Source organism: Pseudophryne corroboree, chromosome 5 (assembly GCF_028390025.1).
Source record: "Pseudophryne corroboree isolate aPseCor3 chromosome 5, aPseCor3.hap2, whole genome shotgun sequence".
Lineage (NCBI taxonomy): Eukaryota > Metazoa > Chordata > Amphibia > Anura > Myobatrachidae > Pseudophryne > Pseudophryne corroboree.
In genome coordinates this window covers 278,131,142-278,150,036 of record NC_086448.1, presented here as the reverse complement: position 1 = coordinate 278,150,036, position 18,895 = coordinate 278,131,142, and the positions used below count along the sequence as shown (strand labels likewise).

Below are 18,895 nucleotides of genomic sequence, written 5' to 3'. Positions count from 1 at the left end.
TTCCCAGAGATACCAGTACTCTCCTCCCAGAGATGCCAGTGGCTGCGGAACCTTTTCTGACTATCTTCTGTCATCCCTGCAAGCTATTACCCAGAAATGGGCTACCTTAACCAAGGAAACTTATGGTAAAAGAGAACGTGCCCTACCTCACGACGAAGCTGTCGCTGGTGATATCATATGCTTTCAAACAGGCTGCCCTTCTCCAGCGCTGCTGCTAAGACATCATTTCTAAGACTTCCACCCAACTCATAAACCCCACGCAGCAGCATATCTGGGTGAGTGCCTGCACTATCATACTGTATTTTGCCTATCCTCTACTCCTAACCTTAACACATCCAGGTGTAATTTGAGGTAAGCTATTGTGGAAGGTCATCTCCTATATAAATTAAATTGCGGCCCAGAGTGCCCTGCTCACTGCTGCTGGACAGGGGAGCTGAGCACTGCTGCTCTGTTGATTTGTCATCTGCTATAATCCTCACACTCTCTTGAAGAAACAAGTGAGACTTTCTTTTTTGATATTCTCAGTACAATTTTTCTATAATTATTGATGTCGTGGATAAATTTGTGGCTAGACCACAGAGAGGCCTAAAGGGAGGCCAGCAGAATAAAGGATGTGGGAAAAGCAATACTTCTAATTCTTCTCCATCCTCTCCTGCTATGAGATCTGGAGGCACCTTAGAAGATGGTGATATTAATCTGTTGCCCTCTCCAGTTGCTGGTTCTGTACCCACACAAGAACTAACCGCTATCCTTGCGGCATTACTTGACCAGAAGTTGGCACCATTAAAAGATTAAATTGATTCTGCTTTAACCCAGCTTGCGCAACATGACCAGCATTTATCAGAAGCGGAGCAATGGATTACAGATTTAGAGGATGAACTCTCGATGTCTAAAGCTATAATCGTTGCACAGGAGAAGTTGGTTACCTCCATCCATAACAAATTGGAAGATTTGGAGAATCGTAACAGATTAAATAATGTACGCATCATCGACCTACCTGAATCAGTAAAAAATGCCGACCATATGGAGTGGCTGCCACAGGAATTGGACTGTATGCCTGCAACTGGTCCGTTACTGGTGGAGCGAGTGCACCGAGTTGGCCCAGACAGGCAAACATCACGAGACAGACCCAGGCCAGTTATCTTCAGAATTCTCAATTATGCGGATAAAGTACGTCTCATGGACGCATACAGGAAATGCTCTCATCTTCAATATCAAGGTAATAAGTTGTTATTATTTAAAGACTTTTCATTCCTTGTGGCCATGAAAAGAAGAGAATTCGCCCGTGCATGTAAGAAGCTTTTTGAACTGGGTTGTAAATTTGCATTACTATATCCGGCCAAACTGTGGGTCTATCATGAGGGGTGGCCATATTTTATGGACACACCACAGGCTTTGAAGAACTTCATAGACTCTCTCCCTGCTCCAGCAGCTTCCAATATGTCAGATACTGACTGATAACAAATTGTTTCCATTGTTGTTGTATCCTTTAACGAATTTACATTCTGGCTCTTTATATATATATATATATATATATATAATTTTTCTTATTATTTCACTATATTGTTGTTTATGTAATCCTTGGGTCAGTGCTGTATCCCGTAGACAGGGATGGTTGGTCTATGTGTCACACTGTATGATTCTTGACACGTTTTCGATTTATAGGGTTTCTAGGACCATATTTACAGATCAAGTCTTGTCCGTAAGCCCATCATTATTGCATATTCATGTTGTTTATATATTCCCACTTTCGAATTTCGAACTTTCCCCATATGTCACTGCATATCTTTTCTTGTTTTAATGCAGTTTGTGAAACTGCTTTATTGGGTTCTAAAAATGTTTATAATATTTTTCTATGTTATTCAATTTTTTGAATTTAGGAAAACTGTTTTATATGCAGGTATGATACAATCTCTTAGGTCTATACTACTGTTTCATAACCTGCTGTCTGGGAGGGGTTGGAAACTATCACAGATAGTTTTATTCACAATGTCATGGTCTAGGAGAGGTATTGGGTAGATATGACTCACATAATTAATAGCTCAACTAGGGTACATTCCTCACTGAAATTTGTTTTGTGGAACGTTGAGGGGTTGAACTCCCCAATTTAAAGACGTAAGATTTTAACCCACCTGAAATGTCTTAAGCCTGATATCTAATTTTTGCAGTAAACACATTGGGATATTAAAGATCCTAACATGCTTAGAGACTCCTGGATAGGAGAATTTAAGGCGGCTTCTTTCACTGCAAAATGCAGAGGCGTTCTAATTCTGTTTCATAAAAATCTCCCATATGTTATAAAAGATGTGTGGCCGGTACCCTGAGGGTCATTTAATTTTTATCAAACTCTTAATGTTTGGTTCTGTATACACCTTAGCTGCAATCTATGCCCCTACGAGCCAACACAAAATGTTTTTCATAGCTGTATATTTGAAATTACAATCCTGGGGGGAGGGAGAAATAATAATGGATGGAGATTTTAACTATGTTCAATCTAGAGGGTTGAATAGGTCTTCAGGGGGTGCTCAGAGTGGCGTTGGGAAGTATACTTCCCCTACTTCAATGCTGACTGAATGTCTACAGTTATGTGATCCCTGGAGGTGCCAAAATCAGTTATCTCGCGAATATTCCTTTTACTCACACCCCATCATACTTCTTCTAGAGTAGATTACTGGCTAATCTCATTGTCCTTATATCATAAAGTACAAGAATCAGGTATTATTCTTATAGCCTTATCGGATAATGCACCGGTATGGTTCACCCTATCTCTCAAAGATCCGATATTAATGTCTTATAATTGGAGATTCCCCTCCTATTTGTCTAAATCCACAGACTTTTGCTCTCACTTAGAAAGAGCAGTCCTTACTTATACTGAGGACAATAAAGAACATGTCAATGACATTAACCTGTTTTGGGCAGCAGCTAAGCCAGTGGTCCGAGGCCAAATAATGGAATATGTGGCCAGGAAATGCAAGAAATTAATCGCTACTATCTCAGATTATAGCAAGCAATTGGCTGTTGCTTATGATCATTTACTCTTACATGAGTCTGCTGAAAATAGACAATTGTATTTAGCTGCCAAGCAAATGTATGAGACCTTGTGCACGGAGAGAGCCCAATTCACTCACAATATCCAACGTAATAAATATCTCCATGGTTGTAATAAATCTGGGAGGTTATTGGCTAATTTAATTCAATCTTCACCCCACCCTATCTCGTATTTTACAATTTAATACTCCCTCTGGATTATTTATTACTGATCCTGGAGAGATCTCACAGATGTTCCAGAAATACTATGAACACCTATATACTGCTCCGCCAGACTTTCCTACGGAAGGCTACCATTTTCTTCAGCTGGCTGATATGCCGATACTTGCACCTGACGAAAGAGAATTCCTAATGACTCCTGTCACTGATTTAGAGCTATCCCCTATTATGAAATCTTTGGTTAAAGGTAAATCCCCGGGTCCAGATGGTTTTGGGGCCAAATATTATCAAATGGTTCATGACCAATTACTGCCTTACCTTATTTCTTTATTTCATTCTTTACTATCTGGGAAGCCGTCCCCCTCAGAATTTAATGAAGCCAGGATAGTTGTCTTTCCAAAACCTGGAAAGGACCCCACGAAAGTGCAATCCTACAGACCAATTTCTTTATTGAATCAAGTTTTAAAGTTGTTCACAAAACTGATGGCCCAATGTCTACAATCCATTCTTCCGAGAATCTTGCACCCTGCACAAAATGGGTCTGTTAAAGGGCGTACCTCCGTGCACCATATACGCGTGTTGGTGGCAGCCATACATCGTATTATTCAACTCACTAATAAAGAAGGGTGCGATTTGCCGCATTGTTTAAAAGCCAGCAACGGCATCCAATCTTGCACCCTTTGCAGGCTGATTTCGAGCTGAATTTGCACCAAAGTGCTAGGAGCCCTATGGTGCAGCAAGCACTTTTATGCAAATTTGGGCCACCGTAAAGTGCTATCGCGATGATTTGCACCCACAATATTATCGTGGCTAATAGGATCGATCCCTTAGAACTTTTAGTAAATTTACCCCTAAGTGCATCTCAAGCCTGAGGCCTTTTTGGAATAAAGACTTTCTCAGAACTATGGTCACAAAAATAGATATGATTGGTACTACAACAGCAGTGCACTTATAAAGGTATGTGGCACTACTTATAGTTAGGCATGGCCCCTAAATTGATAAATTATTAAATATATATTTTTAATACTTTCATTGTAAAAACTCCTCAAAAAACTTGCTTTCACAATACATGTATTACACATGTATGGTAACATAGTATAAATGTATATTACTAGTAGATGAGATAATCCATGTCGTCTATGCTACATGTTATTTATTTCCAGTTTATCTGTGAATCTTATCACCTGAAGAGTTGGCCACGCTCCTCAATACCCAGTGCTAAATCCCAGCCTAAACAAATTGTAGTTGGAGTTCCAATTATGTTTCTGTACAGGAACCTATGGATGTGGTTCAGTTCCTTACTAGCATCAATTATGTACTGTAACTGCAGTTTTGAGGTGTGGAACCAGGGCCGTAACTAGGTGTGTGTGCGAGAGGGGCCTCGCACACAGCGCAGAGCCCTGGGGAGCGCACAGTCACGGCCCTGTTTAACACTGTACGGAGCATCAGAGCTCCGTACAGCTCCATTGCCCAGCCGCAGCCCGCCCCAGCCGCAAGGCGCCTCAGCTCCACTGTACGGGCGTCTGGGGCATGTTGACCGATCCTCCCTGCTCTGCATCTATACACTACTCTATGCTGCAGACAGGATTTTTTTCCGTTCTGCAGCAGCCTGCCAGCGGCCATCAAGGCCCCGCCCCCTCCAGCTCAAACTACCTCCCCCTGACCCCGACTGACACCAGCACGTATGTTTTACCTATGACGGCGCTGTTGTGGAAGGCAGGCTTCCCAAGCCTTCCCTGCGCCTGTTCCGCATGGAGTGTGACGTCACGAACGCGCCGCCTGCTGCCCGCACCACACCGCACATGAAGTAACCTGGCTGGAGGCTATGTGACTCTAGACTCCACTGGCCACAGACTCCATGAGCCCAGCAGCGTCAGGGTCTCTAGTCCTTCTTCCCTGATGGCTGCTTATAGCAAATACAGGTATGCAGCTGCAGGGCAGGTTGGGCACTACATTATTAGCTATATAATATTCTCATTATAAATTATTCGTAGTATATACATATGTATATGTGTATAGATATGTGTGTTTATATAATATGTATCTCTTTAATATGTATAGTATATACAGTGTAATGTATGTATGTATGTGTAATATATTAATATATATATATATATTTTACACAGTAATGTGTAAAAAGGGGACGCTGTCTGCCATAATGTGTAAAAAGGGGACGCTGACTGCCGTAATGTGTAAAAGGGGCTCTGGTGTAGTGGTGCTACTGTGCGGTGTAATTTGAATAATGGAGACTACTGTGCACTGTAGTATGAATTGGTATTATTTTGTGGCCACACCCTTTCCCCATGAAGCCACGCCCCTAATTTTTTGCACGCGCCTACGACGCGCACTGCCCATATTTTACATAAGGTGCGGGGGGGGAGGGGGGCCGCCAATGCCGTCTCTTGCACACAGCGCTAAAATGCCTAGTTACGGCACTGTGTGGAACATAGTCTACTGTTCCTTAGTACTATCTCAGCATTTAATGGGCATCATGGGGACATTTAAATTACTTTGAGTCTAAGCATTACTGTCCTGTCTGCCACTAGAAGCTGTTAGTGTGTAACATGACTAAAATGTCTTTTAAACACACACCACCGGTCCTTATTCTTTGGAATGTAAATGAACTGATCTTACTAGAAGTGACTAGCACATTGCATTCCTTCATACTCACACAGCTGTACGTATATGATTACATTTATTTCCAGACATAAACAGAAATTTAAAATCAGCTCTGTGGGCAAAGCTTCCGTCAAACAGCAAATTCCTATTGATGAGACCTATTAACTGCATTACAAATGTGTCAGAGGGCTTTTCTAAATGGCATAAATTAAATTGTCATTTAATGAGACCTGCAACCTTTTCCCTCATAATCATTTATTCTAAACATATTACATTGTGAAGCACTCTCTAAATGTTTTGCCTTTCAGAGACGAGCATTGGAAAATCGATGTGTTTTATCCATAATCCAATGTCTGCTGTTTGTGTGCAGATAATATCTCCCTGGAGTATTTCCAGGCAATAAATTGATGCCGGTGAAACTGGCCGTCACATTTCATTCAATGAGCACAACCTTTAGGAGTCACGGAGTCAAATGTAATAGCCTGCTGGATTTGGAAAGTGTAGAGATTTTTTTCGATATATCTGTGAAATTTAAAAGCAGCAATTTTTTTTCTACACAAAACAAACCTGGTTTTAAAAAAAAGATTTAAAAAAAAAACATGTTCTATAGTTGCTTGCATGATGTTTTGTATCAAACTCATACTGTAAAAAATCTTATCTCTAAGTCCTGGTGGCTAGCTACATATTCATAATTTGATATACAGTATGTATACAGGGCCGGCAACAGAAATCTTAAGGCGCGGTACAGTGAAATCTCTGGGGCCCCCTCAGATATATATATTATACATATATATTTATACACATATATAAGTGGGATGTAATTAGGAGACCGGCGCATGGGATCCTGGCAGTCAGCATACTGATGCCAAGAACCCAGCCACCAGAATGCCAGCAAGGGGCCAAGATTCCGGCGTTTCCCACTCTTGGGTATCCACGACACCCATTCTGGAGGCCGGGATCCCAGCGTCGGTATGCTGAACGCCGGGATCCCGGCCGCTGGTAAAGCATACCCAACGCATATAAATATGTATATCTCTCCTTCCTCTCCCACACACCACAGTCTGTGTCTCCACAATTACTCCATGCTGCATCCCCAGCTGCCCCAGCCCATTCCAAAGCCCTGTATCCCCACACCAAGCCCTGCAGAGAGACTCACCTGCGCTGCATTCCCCAGTATCCAGACCCGAACACTGCACAGCAGACCACGCGAGAAGAGGCCAGCGCAGGGCACGGGAATCCTGGCCAGTGGAGCTACAGTCATGTCTCATAACTGCCTGCAGAGAGCTGGAGCTGGAAATGCGAACAAACACTCACGCCACACAGCCACTGTGTGTGAGAGGCTCCTGTCACTCTGAGGCTGCGCCCACACCGCCTACAGCTGGCTGCTCTATTTGGACAAAAGGGCTCAGATTCCTGCTGAGCACTAAGTGGTTTATCCTTGGGGCCCCTCTGATCCTTGAGGCCCGGCACAGGTGTCCCCTTTAAGCCTCCCTGTCGCCGGCCCTGTATGTAAAGATAGCTAGGCTTAATAATGATGTTGCCTAATTAAGGGGTCTATTTACTAAGCCGTGAATGGAGATAAAGTGGACGGAGAAAAAGTACCAGCCAATCAGCTCCTCATTTTTCAAACACAGCCTGTGACATGGCAGTTAGGAGCTGATTGGCTGGTACTCAAATAGGGGAGTGAATATACTTCACTCCCCCCGTCACTGCCCCTCTGCCGCCAGGGTCGCCCGTCGGCCATATCCGCCGTCGGGCAGCTCAGCGGCGGATCAGCCAATGTGTAGGGCCCTTTAGCCTTAATAGCCTTACTGGATCTGCAATATTGTAGATGTCAGAAAGTGATATCTACATCCCTATCCATATAGCTATTTAAATTATTCATAAGAATGAGTGGGCACAGGAACTGTAGCAGATTTGTCAGTGTGTTTGCAGCTTATTTCAACATTATTCAGAGAGCATCTAGAAACACACATATCCACCAAAGTGCAACATGGAAGCACACAACTGGCCCTCTCAGTGGCGTATCAATGATGGGTGCAAGGTGTGTGCTATACATGGGCCCCTGGGTCCAGGGGAGGCCAACCTCACACACTCTGCACCCATTTCTTAAATTCTCACCCCACAGAGTCCTGCATTGGCACAAATCACTGGGGAAAATGTTGCAATGGTCATTATTCTGGGGTTTTGCGCATATGCAAGACAATCACTGGGATAATAGTCCCCACAACATTTCTGCGTTGACCTGTGCATGCGCTCCAGCATGCTATGGTCTCCTAATGATTATAGTGCTGACAGAGTCTACTACATTGTTGGCTAGAGAGAAGGGGGCACGGACGGAGACTGCACAAGGACCACCTTCTGTCTTAATACCAAATAGTCAACATGCATTCACTTGACATGTTCAAACGGTTAACATAACAATGGTCAACACACAAATGGTCGACACATTTTCCTGTATAGCTCATGTTATGTGGCCATACAAACAAGTACACGTTTCTGGCAAGGTTACTATTCCCAATAGATGTTCATGTGAATAGTGAATCAAGCAAATGTTGAGAAAATGTGAAAAAAGTGTTGACCATTGTCATGTTAAATCTGTCAACCTTTTGAACCTGTTGACCAAATGCATGTCAAACACTTGTGGTCGACTTATTAACTGTTGACCAATAAATTGTCAGTCTATAGTCCAGATACCAAACCTTTGACCAAGGGACATTGCCAGTTGCAAATATGACCAGGGGCATACCTGTAATACTTGGATCCTTCACTATAAATACTATTAATATGCCATTATGCTGTACATTCCCTATAGTTACATTTTCTCTTGCCTTGCTAGTACAAAGAGCTCATCAGACTATGCAGGAGATGTATCAAAGCTTGGATAGAGATAAAGTGGAGACAGATATGGAGGTCTAATCATGAGCAGTGAAAAGAGCGGAGAAACGAACCAGTGGAGAAGTTGACCATAGTAACCAATCAGCTTTGAAGGAAGCCTTTATCAATTACATTCTATAAATGTAAGGGAAATGCTGATTGGTTGCCATGGGCAACTTCTCCACTGGTCTGTTTCTTCACTCTTTTCACTGCTTCATGAATAGATTTCATAGTACTAACCAATCAGTTTCTGTCATTTTTTTAAAACACAGCCTGTAACATAGCAGTTAAAAGCTGATTGGTTAGTGCTTTATTTCTCTCCGAGGTTTGATACATTAACACCTATTTCTATACATCAACACTGTATACGTAAGTAGATGTATCAAGCCTTCTAAAGAGTGGACAAGTGTAGAAGTTGTCCATAGCAACCAATCAGATTCTACCTATCATTTTAGAGAATTTATTTAATACATCCCTGCTAGAAGCATATTGGTTGCCATGGGCAACCCATCCACATGTCCACTTCTCCACTCTTTAGGAGGCTTGATACTTACATCTCCCCCATAATACCAGAATAATTAATGATTCTCATGTATTGTATCTCCTGCAGGCCTCTCCAGCTGCTCTTGCAAAAAGTGTCCTGGCTGAAGTTCCAAACCAAGTGGTGGACTTTTATAATGGCAAAGGGATCAAACCAAAATGCACGTCGGAATACGAGTCTTCCAGAACACTAGGACCTTGAACTTCTCTGCACACTTTTACAAAGTCTCAAAATAACAATAATAATCATTATCATACATAATATATATATAGCACGTTTTAGTGATTTTTAACTTACCAATATATTATTTTCTTGCATGTAAAGCTTGAGGCTTGGATCTGAATATCAGTTATAATGTTAAAGACTTTTTATGGGAACAAAAAATAATAATTACAGCATGTCGTCTTGAAAGAGTTAACTAGTTCTGGTTTTTTATACAGATTTGTTGAAATTTTGCTAAATTTCTTATCATATTTACACTTTAAAACATTTTGAAATATATATTGAAAGTTCATAGCCAACTACATGGTTTTATCTGATGGGAAACAAATCAGAAAAATGTTTTTGACCTTTTTAAATGGCCGGTGCATGGTTTTGGTATTTTGCATGTGTGATAAAAATTCAAATTTTATAGTGACTAGTTAGTTACCTCTTGTTACTAGGGTCCTACTTAAAATTTTGTAGACAATTAACAAATAAAAAAGGGGTATTTTGGTTTTGAAACTTTCTAAAAAGCAAGTCGAGACATTCTGGATTTTTAATAGATTATACGCATAATAATAATATGACTTAATATATTTATATTTTATTTATTAAACAACTATAATTACTAAACTGTATTTAAGTACATACAACGCTACTTCCATATAATACAAAAAAATCAACAATTGGCATGTTGGAAAACCCACATTATTATATATATATATTAATCTAGCTAACATACCAAGGAATCGGAAACATAGTGGGAGGATGTAATGAAGTCCAAGCTCTGCGGCTGTGTAGGATGCTGGCCAAATTAGGACTTTTTTTAATTGCGCAATCGTACAAGGCTAAACCATGCTTGTACATGATTGACTTGTACATGCCTTCTATATTACTTCATTACATCCCGCCCATTGTATGTCCAATTTAGCGTCTAGGACCAGCAAAATTTGCATTTACTTTTTAAGTGCCTGATGGCATCAAGTGACACTACAATAGAAGTTGCAGCTGTTTCATTTGCAAGCGAACCCTTGGGCCCCATGTAGCCCATGCTGTAACCCCATTTTCCTCCAATCTGTAGAAGACCCTGTTTGTCTTTAGGGCTGCTAAGTGCTGCGGCTAGCTGTTACCCAGTGGGGATCAGTGGTGCTGCAGGAAGTAAAAGATGCCTGTACCTGTATTGTAGATATACCACAAGCGCAGAAAAGGTTGCCAATAGCAACCAATCAGATTCTAGCTATTATCTTCTAGAAGCTGTTTTATGTTAAGATTACAAAAAATATACAATTATTTATCTTATTGTTGACATTGTTGTTATTATTCTGATTAATACTCTGAATACTATTATTATTTATATTATTACTACTACCTGGTGAAATGCATACTTGTATGTCATTTGCTCATTGTATCATTATACATCAATGCAACTAGACTTGACATACTTCAGGAAGGTCAGCGAATGCAGCCATTGTTCTGGAAACATACAGCTCTCTTCTATGAGATAGACAACCGAAAGCAACTGCTCGCAAAGAGTGATTTTAAATTGCACATATCTGACCAAGCAATGGGTATGCCCTTGTTATTTTTAATATTTAGATTTTTTTCCTATATGGAGTATATCATTCCATGTAATCTATTTGCATAGAAGATTCTAGACTTGCTTTACACCCACCACCAAAATCCCCCCATGCATATTTTTGTACATGCACAGACTAGTGGCACCTGAAAGAGTATAATGTTGTATATAATACAACAGAGCTGCAGAGTGCAGAGTGTAGAGTGCAGAGCTGTTCTTACCAGAATCATTATGTGGCTAGTTATATCTACTGTACCAAGAGGTGAATTGTGACTATGCAAACTGACAGTTAAAGCAGAGTTTCCAACTGTAACCTGCACAATATTGTCAGCGAATGGTGTCATAACTGCACATCCGTCTATGTATTTGGACAAAATAATCATTAGAAATGATAAATGATAATCTGTGTATAGCTCGGGTCACAAGTGACATCCATTGTGGCGACTCTGTGGTCGGTGGACATTGTGTGATCGCTGTTCTCCCTCCGGTACACCCCTGTTTCATATCATTGTACTGAACATTGCTTTCTTTGGAAAGACTTAAAAAGCACATTGTAGCACATAGGCAATTGTATTATATGTTTATCAACTGACTTTCAGCACAAGACAAATACGGATAGCACAGGATGAAGATGTCAGTAGCCTGAATGCTTGTTTACTGCTGTTTTATAAAATATCTTTAAATAGATTTATATTGTAAATATTGAAGATTTACTGCTTGGTTGATATGCTCCATAGACCATGCTACAAAGCAATGACCCAGTAGCCCAGTTACATGTCATTACCCTAAGCAATGCATAGTTTTTCTTATTGTGGTATATACAGTATATTCCTCGGTCACAATGTTGACATTCATCACCATGGGTGTGTTGACATTATCGTAATGACGACATTGATCATGTCTAATTTTGACCCTAACGCTAACCCAGACCCTAACTTTACAACAACAATAGCCCCCTAAGCCTCCTGGAAATGTCGACATTATGACAATATTGACATTTCCATTGTCAACATTTTGCAGGTGTTGGCATTTATGATGTTAACCATATCGGCATCATCAATGTCAACCTAATGGTGTTGACATTGTGACTATCTTACATGCTGAACGCCCACGCTGTGACTGCATAGCGTTTCTCCAGTCACCGCTTTTTAGAATGTACACTGCATCCGTCCCCTGACCTTTACCCACTCTGGAATACATGGCATAGATCTACATCGGGTAACCTGATATACGGTACAAGCTGAATAGGGGTAAATTTAGTACTTTTCAAAGTTGCCATGTCTTCAGTGGTTTCGGTTGCTGTATTTAAAGGGCAAGCATTTTAAATGCACAACCAGGCATAATTTGTAATTAACATTATTGCAACTTTAAATCCAGCAGACAAAACCACTGAAGACGCGAAAGCTTTGTAAAGCGCGGTATAGTAAATTTACCCCAGAGTGTTTATTTGTCCCTAAACATGAGACTCAGGAAATGGTACTTATTATGACACATTAGTGATGAAGAAACTATCATGCTGCAGCTTTTACTAATCTGTACTGTAGTCCCACCATTAACAATGAGTATAGTCAAACACACCATGACATCAGGTGCTAGTACTTGGGACTCCTGAAGCTGTGAAACACTATACTTGGATATAAAATAGTTTTAGTATATCAATGTTTCTGTGTGAAAAATGGAAATACACCTTTATTTGCATATCACATTACCCAAATTACGGTGTTGCATACCTTCCAACAAATTGTTGCTCTAAAAAGGGGTGTGGCCTTAGAGGGGTGGGCGTGGCTTTGGGTAGAATGGCCTGGCCTTGCGGCACATCCCCCTGGTTATGACACTCTTGGGGCACCCCTAGCATACCAAAAGCTGCTGGGCTGCCCCTAGGAGCACCGCCCTGTTCTGTTTAGATGTCATGCATGTGCACACAGCATCTATTTAGGATTCACCTGCTGTTCTGTGCAGAGCAGTGGTGATGAAGTGCTCCCCCAACCTTTCCCTTACCAGTGGGACACTGTCCTATACACGGGAGGTATGGTGTTGTAAGATACTAAGGAGACTATTCATTATTACTAATGCTAGTTTCTGCATATTTTTAGTAATGGGCCCATTCATTATTAGGGGGCCTGATGGAATGCCTAATATTCAGCAAACTCCAAAAAACTCTCTGTAAATGACTGCAGCTAACTGAATATTGGCCTTAGAGTGTAAAATGTACTTTTTGTCCTATATTTTGGTGTTGTTCTTTATTCTCTTCAGATGTCATCATTTTTAAATTTTTTAATATGGAGCGTACATATTCTGTTGGAAAAAAGTACATACAAACGCCTACATTAGGTGTATAAAAGGGATGATTTTTGTCGGTGTTAACTGAACCACCTCATGATTTGCTCATTAGCATAAGAAGAAAGAAACTGGTAGTAAAAAATGGGGGTCTAACCTCTAAGTACAGTATATGGACTTCTGACAACATTCCTAAAGACAAAGAAAGGTAACATTTCCATTTCTGCTCTTTTATAGAATGTCCCCAAAAGTGATTAGATACAGGCTGGCGAAACCTTGCTTCCCTCACTCTGCCTTCATGTGAGAATTCTTTAGTAGTAGGCTACTGTACATCTTGATGTGAGTTGCTGTATTTTAGCAAGAGCATTCCTCAATGGAATCTGATATAGTACTTCAGTTACTCCTGTAGCTCACTAATGTGTTTGCTGTAGCCATCATTTTATGGGCCGATTCTTGTAGCTGAACCTTAATAGACCCTTGCCAACTCATCAATTTCCTATTTGATTTATAACTCCTGAACAGCGTTAATATATTATGTGGGTTTATTTTGTTCCCACTATATTAAATGGACCACAAAGTCATTCCTACCACTACACGGAGGTAAAAACTCAGATTAAATGGTCATTTTAATAAAGTGATTTTACAATCCCAGAATGGAGCTACCACCTTCCTTATCTTTAGAGACTTACAAGATGTCAGCCAATCCTAAGACTATAATTATTACATGTGATGTAAAACTGCATATAGCGCTTTGTGTCTTGTATTTCCTATACTTTGACATGCTGAATTTTTATGTGTCATATTAATATTGCACTATTTCAGGCTTTTTCTACTCTATTGCTGCAGATTTCTATGTTAGCTAAGTGTACTATTATTTCTTGCGGTGAACTATGCAGAGGACGAGCTGATGACTGACAATAATGGGTACGAATCTGCAAGCACTTTTCTATGTGTAGAGATAGATTTTGTACAAATGGCTGTATTACCGATTGGTCTTACAAAGAACCAAACCTTGTGATAATACAGTACAGTACAATAGTTTCTATAATGTGATTCTAAATCTAGAAACTTCCACCTGAGAGGAAGCTATGTATTTCCTGAAAGTGATGGGTATTTAACTTTTTCTATATATTTAGATTCTTTTTTTTTCCTCCGGAAAATCTGATAGATATAAATGGGCTATAAATGCATCAGAAGAGTTAGGTGGTGTGAATACAGGGTAGGTTTTATGATAATAGCTAGTTAGTGAATTCAATGGACTATATTATTTAAAGTTTGGTTGGTCTTCAAATAAGTGCAGTACTAAGGTTTAGTTTACACTCACATTTAGTGGCTGATTCTGAGTCACATTCCGGTGTGACTGCTTAAATGTCTTATACCATAGTTGTGTCTGTGACTTTATGCTAATGCTACATAAGCCCTTCGCCAGGTGTACAAACATGTGTCTAAATGTGCAAGGACTGGGACGCCCAACAATTCTGCTTGGTGCGACTTTAGATGCTACCATCAGACACACCATTAACACTGCACCTGTCACATGCTAGGTACAGAGTCTCCATCAGAACATGGCGCATTTATAATGGGTGCAGTGTGTGTGGTGCACGCGGGCCCCCATGAAGCACCAGTATGCACGGCACTACATTGATCAAACTGAAAATAAACTACAGCTCCCAGCAGCCCTTGTTGCCAGGAACTCCCAGTGCTTTACTTTATTTTCATTTTTTTCATTAGAGCATTGCGGTGTCAGCTCCAGAAACAGTGCTCCTGACTGCCAAGATTTAGCCCTATCGGTGGGCCCAGGGACCCGCAAGGCCTTAAGAGACCACTTTGGTCGCATAGCGGTAAATCCATCACTAACCGGCAGCAATGTGCATGCGTCACCTCAAATCACAGATGTCGGTTCTGAAGTGGTTATTAACACTGCTAGTGTTACTGTTCGTGGGGACAGCTGTCCCCACACTGGTGCAATAATGAAGTGTTCCTGTTCTAAAATATCCACTGCTGCAACTCGCGGTGAGTTAGATGCTTAATTATTTTGGGGCTGTCCTTTGAAAGAAAACATTAGTGTTATAAGTAGTGTGTATTATTTAAATGTACAGTTAAGCTCACAAGCAATGTGCATTGTGTGTTCAGAACCTGCTTTATCTGTTTTCATTTATTTATAGCCTTTCCATACTGCTGGCATTGTTGATATGTCAGTAAATCCTGCCTTGTAACCTGTAAAAAGACAAAAATAGTAAAAATTGTATTTATTTATTATTATTTATTACCAGTTATTTTTATAGCGCACACATATTCCACAGCGCTTTACAGAGAGAATATTTGGGCATTCACATCAGTCCCTGACCCAGTGGAGCTTGCAATCTATATTCCCTGCCACATGTTCATGTACATACATGAACGATAGGGTCAATTTGGTTGGGAGCCAAATAGCCTATATATGATTTAGGATGTGGCATATTCATTTGCCCTTTGATATGAAAAGTTTAGTTTTGTGAGATCCACAACATTTGCATAAGGAGCATTAATACTTACTTTTGGCAGCACCTTTATTTATTTGAAACTATTGAGTATGCAGACAGGAGAAAAATATTTGTAATTTCGCCTGTAAATCTGGGAATATAATTCAATTAAACCAATTATCCCATTCACAGTTTTTTTTTTTACTACAGTTAATTTTAGAATTTGTACATATTTATATATATATATTTAATAGCATTGAAAAAGCAATACATTTTTATTGTGAAAAAGCAGTCTTAAACGTCAGGGCATGCTGAGTTTTTCTATCCAACATGCACCTGGATAGCGCTATGGGGCTGATTCTGAGTCACAATCAGAGTGGCTGTACTTGTGGGCAGCTGCAGAAGCCTGATTTACTACTTTATCCTAATATGATAATCTGTTCAACTAATGTGGGGAAACGTGCGTGTGCAAGCAGAAACCAGTGCCACCATAACCAGTTATCATTAGAATCGCCACTTGCACCAGCCCCATGCTAGGTGCAAGAGATCCATCAGAAACGTTGTCTTCCCTTCCCCATATGTGTAAAGTACCGTATCTAATGCACATGCGCTGTATGCAAACATTCACCATTTACGTCCATGAACAGATCTGTGTGACTCAGAATTAGCCTCTTTGTGCTATGCATATAGAAACTGTAGTCAAATATCGTCAAATACAGTGTGTGTGTTTTATTGTTAATTGGCAAAACCTTTTTGTTAGTGCTGTTTAATTGTTACTATTATCCCATGAATAGAGCTCACAAGTTCCATAGCTCTGTACATTATGGGGATACATTTAAAAATAAGATGAAAAAACAGGGGTATTGAAAGCGAGAGATCCCTGATTGAAGAATATTCAGTGTACATGGATTGTGAGTACTGGTACATAAGATAAGTAATGAGCAGAACACTACCACTGTCTGAGTAACTGAAGCAGGACTTGATACACCGTGGCTCTCCAATTGTCTTGGAACAACTTTACCACACCTGGTGAACCATAGGTTGCATACGCCTGTACCGCTACATAGAGAACCATAACACATGTAGTATGCACAGCATATAAATGTATTGTTATTGCATCATGCTTGCTCACAACTGACTGTAATGTACATACTGGGCTTGATTCTGATATGGTTCTTATTGCACAACTGCAAGGAAGCGGCTGTGCAAAACCATATAGCAAATATTTTAATGTTGCGAGCAATCCTGCTGCGGCTAAGGGGGAACTGCGAGCAATCATCCACAGGCAAATGCGCAGGGGGGGAATTCCAGTTGCATGGAAACCCTCCTTCCCCACAGTCTGGCCAGCAGCCACTACATGCAGCATAAAGGGTGCATTGGAGCTGCTACACATGCCCAGTGGCACATTTTCCTACCAAGTCTGCTGTGTGTGTCTGTGGATCTGAGTGCTCAATCATCGCACCAGAGAGAGAATTTGGAAAGTGGTTTACCTTGATCTTTCGGCCTACGTATGTCTGAAATACTGTATGACAAAAACTGCACTTTGGGGCAGACTATAGCTTGTACATACTAATTATGCATCCTTCATGGTCTGGCAAACATTTGGATATCCCCCTCCAGAAATCCTGCATTTGCCCTGATCATGCGCAGTTCCCCAAACATCGGATTGTGTGTAAATTATTGGGTTTGCAACTTTGCATACAAATCTGAATCAGGCCCACAGTCAGCCAAAGCTGTCTTAGTTTGGTCTTTTATTAAATGGCCTGCAACATTAAAAATCATAAAGGATAGATAGATGATGTGGGTTGTGCAATATATCTACTGCTCCAAGTGTACAGCTTGTGAAGTCAGTTCAGTTATCATTTTGCATTTAAGTCAGTTGTAAGTCACTTAGAAAACCAGCGCAAATATATGAAATGAAAGCCCCGCATGCAAAAAAAAACACCCCCAAAAAAATAAAAAAAATAAAACAACAAATCCGTTTTAATTTCTTAGCATGTTGGTAATAGCTTAAATTTGTCTTTTAGATGAGTGCATTGAATTTCCAAATGAAAGAGAGATATAAGAGATATTATAAGGTAACGATAATTAAATGTATAAAAGTGACTTTGAATTGCACCTTGAAACTATTTTGGACAAGAATTAGGGCCAGTGAGTTTACAGTTTTTTTCAAGGCTTAAATTGGCCCTTCGAGTTTCTCAAAACCTTTAATACAGCATAGGATTACTTTGAATGTACTGCAGTCTGTTGTCAAGTTAAGTGAGCAACTAATTTGTATCCTTTTATGTGGTTATGATCCAGTTTTGCATGAAACAATACCTTGATGAACTTTGGCATGGAATATTTTTGTGAGGATATTGAACTGCCTGTTATTTCTTGTAAATAAAACATAAAAAGTAAAAGAAAACATAGTATGAATATATTTAAAAATTCTATTATACAATGTGATCTCTGGCTGACTTTTTTTCTATTCTTTTTGAAAAACTACGTAAAGAATCTTAATTTCAATGGGGTGGCTATAAAAGCACATTTGAAGATACTGTGCAATTTTGGGGGTGATATAATACTGTGACAAAGATTTACAATAATTTTACATTGTTGGATTTTATGAATAAATGAAGCACCTGTTAAGCTGCTTGTGTGATGTCTTTCTTAACTTAATGTTTTACGTACTGTAGTATTATTTTTGAAATGTATTAGAAAAAATACATTCAATAAAAGTCACTTCATAAGGTGTCATCAAGAGAGAGTTTAGTATAATTAGTGTAGTTCATAAAGGGGATGAGCCATGCTTACATAAAGTCACTGCGGGATGTTTAAGCATCAATATTGTTATTTTCTGTATTTTTTTAATCTTTAATGGAAAAACAACATTTTATAGGAGTTTAGTGAAATTATTATGAAATCCATGTGTTCAAAGGTATTGTCCGAGAAAGGTACCCAATCTTTGTGATGTCCTTGGGGGGGTTTCAGCTAACACAAATGAAACTCCCCTATACAGTAGGTAACTTTTTATTTTATACATCAAAATCTAATAAAAAAATGTATTTAAGAGTGCACTTTCTTCCATCATCCTCAAGGTGGCAGCCAACTTATTCATAAAATGTTGTGATCCAGTGAATAACTGAAATTATA

At 39.9% G+C, this 18,895-nt stretch overlaps 1 protein-coding gene across 1 annotated transcript in view; it reads left to right on the top strand.

Annotated features, from left to right (window-relative positions):
* Positions 1–18,391, top strand: part of CPNE4 (copine 4) — a 900,265-nt gene extending 881,874 nt beyond the window's left edge. The window contains exon 16 of the mRNA XM_063922365.1: positions 9,314–18,391. Coding sequence (XP_063778435.1) covers positions 9,314–9,445 — 132 coding nt within the window. The 3' untranslated portion in view covers positions 9,446–18,391. The remainder of the gene's footprint in view (positions 1–9,313) is intronic.
* Positions 18,392–18,895: the final 504 nt, after the last annotated feature.